We start from the raw sequence: 9,336 nt of genomic DNA, 5'->3' as shown, positions 1-9,336 counted from the left end.
GACCCGAGGTGGCGCAAGCCATTACGGGCTCGACCCGCCCGGGATCGGGGCCGACCCCCACGGCCTATTTCACTCTGCCGGACACGCAATAAAGTTTCTCTCTCTCTCTCTCATCATCGGCCGCCGCCCAAAACGAGAAAAAAAAAATCCACGTCGCACAAAGTCGCGCATGAAGGGAAAGTGACGTTACGCTGTGACGTCGCCGTTTGAAGGGGGTGTGGTCGGCCTGGGTCCCTACGGGATATGGTTTGGGAATACGCAACCGGGGCCTGTTAGCGGGCCGTCGCGGCAGCTTACGCTACCGGGCGGAATTTTAACAAGGCTGCCCCCGCGATGCGAGCGCGCTACGGCGAACTTCGTTTCTTCAGTTGAAACACGACCGACGAAGCCGCGAAAGCGCTTCCGAATAGGCAATGCTGCCACACACCTCAAAGATCTTTAGAACGGAAGCGAAAAACGTCGACCGAAGCGCGGGGCTGCTTCTATGCAGCGCCGAGAGAGACAGCCTTGGCTTGGCTATTCCAAAGTTTGTCGGCTTGTTTATTGTTATTTAAAAAAGTTATACAATGTCAGCGACTATGTTATACCAAAAAAAGGTTAAATGAGGCCAAGAAACACGATATTTTGCTTTGTTTCGGCGACCAAATACAAATTCTGATGTTTCCTTTAGGATGAAGTTTTGGTTTACAGGCTCACGCGAAACGACCAGTCACGCGAATCCTTCTCCGTCGAGGGAGGTACGGTTATCGCTTAGCCTTAGATAAAAGCCTTTCGGCTGCTGACGCTCCGGTTGTGCTGAGCGGGACGTCGGGAGCATAGCGGAGCGCCAAAACGGGCAGCTAAAGCTCTCTAGTGTGAGAAAATTTTATTCTGAGGTTTTAAATACCGCTCTGCAACTTTCTAATCGGGATTTTTTGCCTAGCTTCGTTGGTACGAAAGTTCGCTAATGAAAATTGAGTAATTGCCTAATTAGGTAACATACATGAAATAGCGGGAGAAACTACATAGAAAAGTTAGGAACATGCATTTGGTTGCGTCGTCGTAGAGTGCATCAAAACATTTTTAAGCGCTGGCTAGAGAAAGAAAGGTGAAACACCCGGTATATACAGGGTGTCCCAGCTATCATGCACCTAGATTTAAAAAAAGAGCAATGGTGGTACCCAAAGAGCACCTAGTGCACAATGTTAGCAGTACCGTGGAGACGCGGACATTAATTTTTTAATGAGACTTAACTAATTAATTGTAATTAATTACCTAACTCGAGAATTATTGTCCTAATCACTGAAGTGTCAAAGTAGAACTTGTAGGCACCCACAAGGGGCATGTGACTGCGGTATTTTCACCGACGAACTAATTGCCTACTCATTTTTCCTGACTGACAAAAAAAACCCCGTGAAGTATGAAACATACCAGCTTCCGCGCGCATTACAAAGCATCGTCCCCAAATAAGCTAATAAGCTGATTGAAAGCAACTGCTTCCCCTCTCACCCGCCCGAAGAGACAGCGCATCACCTTGATAATCGTATGCATGGAAGGAATCAGCAACAGCAAAATTCGCGGGGCGCGGGTGCAGATAAGGCACAAACTCGGTCACGATTTCTTCTTTCTTTCTTTCTTTTGTTTATTTCCTTCTGACTAACTCAGAGGCAGCCTGTTCGAGGGCGTTCCCTTACGATGCGCGTGGAGGCGCCGTCACGTGGTATGTTTCGTATTTCGCGGGTTTTATTTATGAGTCAGAATAAATGAGTACGCAATTAGTTCGCCGCTGAAAGTGCCGCAGTTGGATGCCATTCGTGGGTACCTACAAATGCCTCATTGACACTTTAGTGGTTAGGACTGTAGTTCTCGGATTAGACAATTAATTGCAATTAATTATTTAAGTCTCATTAACGAGAACAATGCTGCCCAATTCTCCACAGTACTGCAAACATTATGCACTAGGTGTTCGAGTTACGACATTGCTCTTTTTTTATCTTGGTGCATGATAGCTGAGACACCCCTAAAATATATATATATATATATATATATATATATATATATATATATATATATATATATATATACATACATATATATATATATATATATATATATATATATGTATATATATATATATATATATATATACATACATATATATATATATATATATATATATATATATATATATATATATATATATATATATATATATATATATATATATGTATATATATATATATATATATATATATATATATATATATATATATATATATATATATACACACTCGCGCTCGCGCGCGCGCGTGTGTGTATCTCGGACAAGGTTGCAGCGGCCACAGTTCGGAACAATGTTTAAGTATGCTATATGTGCAGTTAAATCCATAAAGCAATGCACTGTTCTTAGTTGCTGATTATTTATTTTTCAGCCTTCAGTTTGCTGATCCGGTACGCCTCATGAAACAGTTTTTTTTTCTCATTACGGTAATTATCTCCTTTGCCACTGACCAGCTAAATCCCGTCACCAGCAAATAAAAAAAATCAAGAAACTCCAGTAAAGGAGGGAAGGCGGTTTACTCTCGGCATTTCTGAAGACAGCCCTGAGAACTCGCTGCGTCAAGGCCCATGCATATGCTCGCGGGAAGATTGCTTGCCAGCGCCGTCGCTTTTCTTAATATACGCTTCAGCTTTCAAACCCGGTCGTACGGTCATTGCGAACGCTCTTTTTTATCATAGGGTCTTTTTTATCCCCACACATGCCACCTTTTTGCCTCGGTGCATTTCTTGACTAGGCGGAGGAACACCATCGGCGAGGCACGAAGCCAAGGTCAATTTTATTTTCGCCCGTTCGTTATTGCGCATAGCCGAAGCCTTGCTGCGATGCTTCGACCGACAGCGGCCTTCAAGAAAGACCGAACCCGATAGTACCACTTTTTAAGTATCACCTCTTGCTTTGATCTTTCGGCGATGAGCGATCGCTTTCTTCTGTGACATAATTGTATAGAAGCACCGGGAAAGCGCTGAGAATGTTGTGGTCGTCTAGACCGGTTTTTTTTTCGCGCCAGCTTCATGTCTAGAACAGACGGTCTATAGGGGTCATATAGCTTTGACTTGGAAATGATCCACGTGTCCCGTAACGTGCCTCGAATTGATAAGATCTCCAAGAGCCAGCTGTTTAATAGTGCCTCATGTTCTACCGGTCCTGCGGGCGGTATATAAACATCGAGGACGTGATCGGATAAGGCTTCAATAGGCAGCAGATACAGCCAAAGGTAAGCACGGTTTCTCCTCCGTGATTGCAATGTTTATGAGCCCGATGAACAAGCGCTTTTTGCTTTCATAAGAAAAGCAATATTCGAGTAATCATTTTATATAGAAACCGTAGAATGTGGATATATATTTACGCAAGTAGCAATAAAGAGAATCATTTAAACGCGCGACAAAAAAAAAAACAATAAAGGGCTGTGGTGAAATTTGAAAGTTTTTTTATTTATCTTTAAGTAGACATTTGTACGAAAGTGTTTCTCTCTGTACACGGCTTCTTGATAAGAAATAAAAAAAGGTGCAAACTGACGCAACAGCCCTTCAATCCCTAATTTAGAGTTGATTTACAATTTACCTTATTCCTACTTATCAAAAATGAATGCATTTTATGGGGGTGCAAAAATAGTCATGTTACCATAGTGTCCTTGACTTTTAATCTCCACTTATCAAGTTCAACATCGTGGTATGTAAAACGTGACTTTTCTTTCTAAAATGTTCAAGGTCTAGAGTTGTGTAAGTCCGCTTCGTGTTTCGGGCTGAAGGGCCGCGTATGGCGACGGTATTTCTAGATTTACTTGTGATAAAACGGCCGGTTACTTGAATCGACCGAAGACGGCGAATAGCATGAAGGACCGTTTACCCTTGGCAGGAGAAAGAAACAATACTTATTCATAGTGAGCGCATCAGTGTCTCAAAGTGTCCAACGTTTGTGATGAATATCTCCACCGAAGAAAAGTAAATCAGGATGCAACCATACCATACAACAATAATACGGCGCTGCGGCAACGTAAACTTCAGCAATTAGACAAGGCTCACGAAATGACGTGCAACGACAAAGAAATTGCTCTAAATGAGATATTCATTGTATTAAATAAGGAGATCTCGCATATACAGGCACAACAGCTTAAGAGTATGGCATTGGTTGATTTGTGCCTCGTTTTACATATCATACACCGTTCATGTAGTAAAACACTGTTACCTCACAGATATTTCTCGTGAGATTTTGTTTTCGAAAATGGTTCTCAAGCTTTTAATCAGGATATTTCCTTCATCCTTTAGAAAACAAAATAGCGACATAAGGAAAAATTTACATGCGAACTAGTTATTTTTCCCGAGCGGTATCGGATGCTTCAGTTGCAGCACTACAAGCCGAAATCCTCATTGCAGTTCAAAGGAGCGGTGTGAGAGGAGAACAAAAGAGGGGGGAGGGGGTGTAGCACTCCTTTGTCCAAGTAGTGGCTGGCACAGTTTAATAATTGTTAGCGTAAAATGCGAAACGACGAACAATCAGGAAGCAAATTGATTGATTGATTGATTGATTGATTGATTGATTGATTGATTGATTGATTGATTGATTGATTGATTGATTGATTGATTGATTGATTGATTGATTGATTGATTGATTGATTGTGAGGTTCAACGCGCCGACGCTACACAGGCGATGAGGCGCTCCGTAGTGGAGGCCTCCGGGTCAACTTTGACCAGCTGGGGAGCTTTAACGTTTGCCGGAATCTCGAACACGCGGGCGTTTCGCTTTTCGCCTCCACCGGAAGAAGCGGCCGCCGCGCCCGAGAATCGTAGCAGGAAGCTAATGCCGAAAGGAATTTTTGACTTCAGTTTGCCTTGGGAGCATTCTTCTAAGCAAAGATGATAATGCTAAATTGATTTGACTACATTTTGCGGTAAACACGGGGTTATCCAGGAACACGGTTTGTTTGGGGTACGTTTTCCTCATCAGAAATGAGAATGCTAGTTGATTTGAGACATTTTGAGGTAGGCAGATGGTTTTTGGAACACAAAAATGCCTGCTGCGTTCCTAGCTTTGCTTTAATATACTTGCCGTAACGCCGCTTAAAGAATGTGTACATTAGGGACCTAAGCTCTTCCTGTACAAGCAGCAGCGACGCCCGTTCCTGCCCAGGTTTGTGAAAGCGTTCTGTGCGTTCTGCCTCCTATATTACTCCAAATCCTAGCAGTTTAATGATCTTTATAAAGGTTCGTTCAAAACTGTCTACAAAAGAAAAAAACGTTCCGCCAAAACACAGCAAATTTACAATTGGGCTTTTTTCAAATTTGCTTCCCGAATTTGCTTCAAACAGAAAGGGAATGCATTTTGATTCACCCACTATCTTTTTAATAGCAGACAAATCACTCGTGTGTGCTTCTACGTGGACTTTTTTTCACAAGACAAGAGACACTACCTTAAGATTTCAAAACGGGAAAGTCATGTTAACGCGGTGATTGCGAGTGGCAGTGCTCGACAAAGAGGGAGTGCCGTTTGATTGTTTTCCCTTACCATTTTAATTTTTAGCGACGCTAGTATTTCCTCGGCTACCTAAACCGGGAAATTTCGGTCTGCCTCTCTAATTCTGTCTGACGCTTGATTCAGCCGGACGAACAAATGAGAGATTAGTTGAACCAGTATGGATGGGTGGCATGGCTTTCACACGACCACATCATTCAGCGCAAAAAACAAAAAAAAAACAGATACTTTTGAGGCAAAATGCAAGTGCATACACGATATTACATACAACTGTTTATTAGGAATACATGCTAGACTAGTTGCTGCTACAGGAAGTAGCAATTTTGCGTTCAAAGATGGTGCCGAGAACAGGCTAGATATAAGCATGCTCTAGAAGATTTCGCGTCATGCCATTTCAAGCGCACACTCAAAAGAGCGAAAAGGATGCCTGCTGTTTCTAAAGATAGCATGCGAGCACCGTGAACGCGGGGCAATTAAACTGAATTCAAGAAGCCTGATTTGCATTTATCATAGGAGAAGTGAGAGAAATGAAGAAAGGGGAGAAAGGTTGGAAGATAGGGAAGGCAGTTTAACGTTTTTCGACAACGTGTACAGAAAAACATCCAGATGGAGCGATGTGTTACCTGTTTGGTTAGTTTATCCAACACTTTGGACTACATGGTTGCCCTTTGTGTTTGGAGACCTCGCGTTGTTCAGCTCGACGAGCGCTGTGTTGAGTGTCGACATTATTCCAAGTACTTGGGTCATCCACTGCCTGAAACTATTGCGAAATGATAAAGCCCTAAGTGCCGAAAAATTGCACAAATGCGAGGAAACAAGAGGCCATCAGCCACCATATATATTCGCTAACGTCCTTTCCAATCGGTCATGCCATCCGCATTTTGTGCGGCTACTGTGTTCGAGATTACCCATATACTAGCCACTGTGCCTTGCGTGGTCGATCATCCAGCCGCTTATAGTTTCGAAGTAGTCGCAGTGGTTGTTAGTGAAGCGACGGCGAAGTGAACAGCGGCAGAGCATGCGCTTGGAACGCTCCCGCCGGCATGCACCAGCGGTGGTTGCCTGCGAACGGTATATCTCGCTCGCCGGGTGATCTCCCGCTCTGTAACATTCGGGGAAAAAGTTCACTTCTACCGGTGCCATTGCACGAGATGGGGCTCCGATCTCTTTCACCAGACACTCATTTCAAGCAAGCCTACACACAAATCTTATACCATCATCGCCAGCAGCACCCCCTTTGCCGCCAACTTCACCCATCAGTGAACATATCTGGCGCAAGTTCAAGCACCGACAGAGTACAGCCTGACCATTTTACATGGTATCTCAACTAAACCTCGCACTACAAGTGCGCAGCTTGCAACATACCAAAGAACACCTGTCACCTCGTATGGAAGTGCGTTCAACATCCCCACCCACTCCCATTCTGATCCATTCACAGTTTGGTGATCGGCAGTTCGGGATATTTTGAGCGCGGGTTGTGTCAGCCTTGAAGGAACCTGAGTGGAGGCAACTACCCACGGTACTTCCCCCCATTTTGTCAACGACAAAGATAAAATATTGTTGCGCCCCCTCGTTGTACTTCCTCATTCCTTACTGCCAAAGAATAATTCGAACTGCTGGTTTAAGCCTATTACGAGACATTTTTATGCGTGTTTATACTGTTTTACTTGTACTAGCATGTCTTTCTCTTGGGTATTTTCCTGTGTACTTAATTGATATCTTTTGTTTATTATAGACTTCTTGGCTACCATTGCAAGCCAGGGGCCAACAAATCCTGCATAAAGCCTGTCTTCGTATTTTGAGTGGTTTTTGAGTGGTATTTTGAATAAATCTGTGCATGTCCTCTCACGCCTATCCCAGTGGTTTATAGCCGCACAGATGCAATTGCAAAACTGCTAATGCACTCAATAAGTTTAGTCAGTTATCGAGTTCCATCAAGCAATGAAGAAATCCCCAATTTAAAATGTATAATAAAATAACACCAGCGGAAGTGCCCATTCCTGGCAGCTGAGGTCGCTGCTCTTGCTCTGCGCTGGTGTCACGCTTCGCTGCTTGGCAGATAAGGGACCTAATCTTGAAAACGTGGCGTTGTCACTCTGAGCTTTGGCCTGTGATGAGAAGAGTGTAATCCGATAATTTCTATACCGATTACACCACCTGCAATCGTACAGAGTGTTGTAAAAGCTCCTCAGGATTCTTCAATTTGTTCTCTTTCACCGCACAATTTCAGCACGCACCATGATTACGGCAAGGATCCTGTGGGTCGGCCTGCTGGTTTTGGCCCTTGTTTGCACTGTCGCTACGGCACAAGGCTTCGGAGGTGGGAACCGTGGACGTCCGTTGACCGGCAGTGGTGGACGTCCATATCCCGGTGGCGGTACTGGCGGCCTACATGGTGGCGGCGTACATGGTGGCGGCCTACATGGTGGTGGCCTACATGGTGGCGGCGTACATGGTGGCGGCGGACATGGCGGTGGCGTACATGGCGGTGGTGGAGGACGTCCATTTCCCGGCGGCAGCGGACATGGCGGTGGCGTACATGGCGGTGGTGGAGGACGTCCATTTCCCGGCGGCAGCGGACATGGCGGCGGACGCCCATTCCACTCCAGTGGAGGACAAGGGGGCGGCCGTCCGTTTGGCAGATGAGGTGGAGAGCGTGGTCCGTTCAAACGCAATCCTGCCCGCACCCCACTACTAGTCGTTACGTTTGGTTGACGCGGTGCTATGCAGCTTTACAGTAACTGCGGTCACGTGATGTATAAACAGAACGTGTATGTTACGAGAGAGCAGCTACCAACTGGCCTGCCTAATAAATCATGACAGCCATGGCTTACACGCGAAAATTTCTTACTTCGTCAATTTTTCGTCTCTCTCCAAAGAGTGCGTGCCTCGGTTGAGAAGTGTTCGCCTGCGCAGGTAAGTTTCGTCTTCTTTGGTTGCGGTGCATGCAACTGCTTTGGTACGCAACGCGGACAAAGAACGACGACACTTGTGAGTTTTTTTTTTTTTTAAATGCACACCATTTAAGTTACACAATAATGGACGTACGGAGATAGATCGGGCAGACATTGACACTTATTGACGACAAAAAATTCATTATATAACAGCTGCTACAGCGACAGAAAAATAACAAAATTACGTTGACAATCTCAGCCAGTTAACTAAAGGCGTCACTTTCATTTTCGCATTTGCAGACGTGGGAGGGCCTGACGGGAATACAGCAATAAACACGAATGACGTTTCCCGCAAAGATTTACTGTCACCTCTGGGTTTTCCTTAGTAGACCAATTATAAATGATTTAGATAACCACAATCGGAGAAGTTCGGGCGTACTTCGACTGGCGTTGGTGTACACATAACACGAGTTGCGCAATAGTTGTGCAATAGCGGGAAGGCAAAATTCCAGGAATCCAAAGTTGTCCACAAGTACTGCGGATTAAACGCTGACTTTTATTGCACTTCCACCCCCCCCCCCCGTTGCATTTCATCCTATTTTTGTTGACTAATTGATGGTTACGCGCCGTAGATGACGGCTACCGATATGACCGTGCGAGATTGAATAAAAGCAGCGGAAGGCATTGCAGCGGTTTAACACGGTTTCTGTTAGCCGGACTTCCGTAATAGACGAGCAAGTAAGGAATAGGTAGATACTTCACTGACTCACACAATGAGCGGATTTCATGTGAAGCCACACATATGCATAGACAATAACGAATGACCAATAAGCGAAATAAATAAAACAAATGAGGAAAACCCAGCGGTGTGATCAAAAAGAACAGGAAGTCACGTCAAGACGGGCTATCGACTTGCTACTCAAAAGGATGTAC

At 44.5% G+C, this 9,336-nt stretch overlaps 1 protein-coding gene across 1 annotated transcript; it reads left to right on the top strand.

Moving 5' to 3' along the window:
- Nucleotides 1-3,101: 3,101 nt before the first annotated feature.
- On the top strand, nt 3,102-8,352 carry LOC144175807 (uncharacterized). Its single transcript, XM_077704806.1, has 2 exons — nt 3,102-3,254; nt 7,740-8,352. The coding sequence occupies exon 2, from the start codon at nt 7,902-7,904 to the stop codon at nt 8,205-8,207; it is 306 nt and encodes a 101-aa protein (XP_077560932.1). The 5' UTR covers nt 3,102-3,254; nt 7,740-7,901; the 3' UTR covers nt 8,208-8,352.
- The last annotated feature ends 984 nt before the right edge of the window (nt 8,353-9,336 follow it).

This window comes from Haemaphysalis longicornis, unplaced genomic scaffold (assembly GCF_048455015.1).
Source record: "Haemaphysalis longicornis isolate Haplotype H1 unplaced genomic scaffold, Haemaphysalis longicornis Haplotype H1 scaffold_3, whole genome shotgun sequence".
Taxonomy (NCBI): domain Eukaryota; kingdom Metazoa; phylum Arthropoda; class Arachnida; order Ixodida; family Ixodidae; genus Haemaphysalis; species Haemaphysalis longicornis.
Note: the sequence above shows the minus strand (reverse complement) of the source record. Positions and strands in the feature narration are given on the sequence as shown.

What these genes read in the sequence shown, in the direction of transcription:
- LOC144175807 (XM_077704806.1), top strand. Translation starts at nt 7,902, where the DNA reads ATGGTGGCGGCGTACATGGTGGCGGCCTACATGGTGGTGGCCTACATG.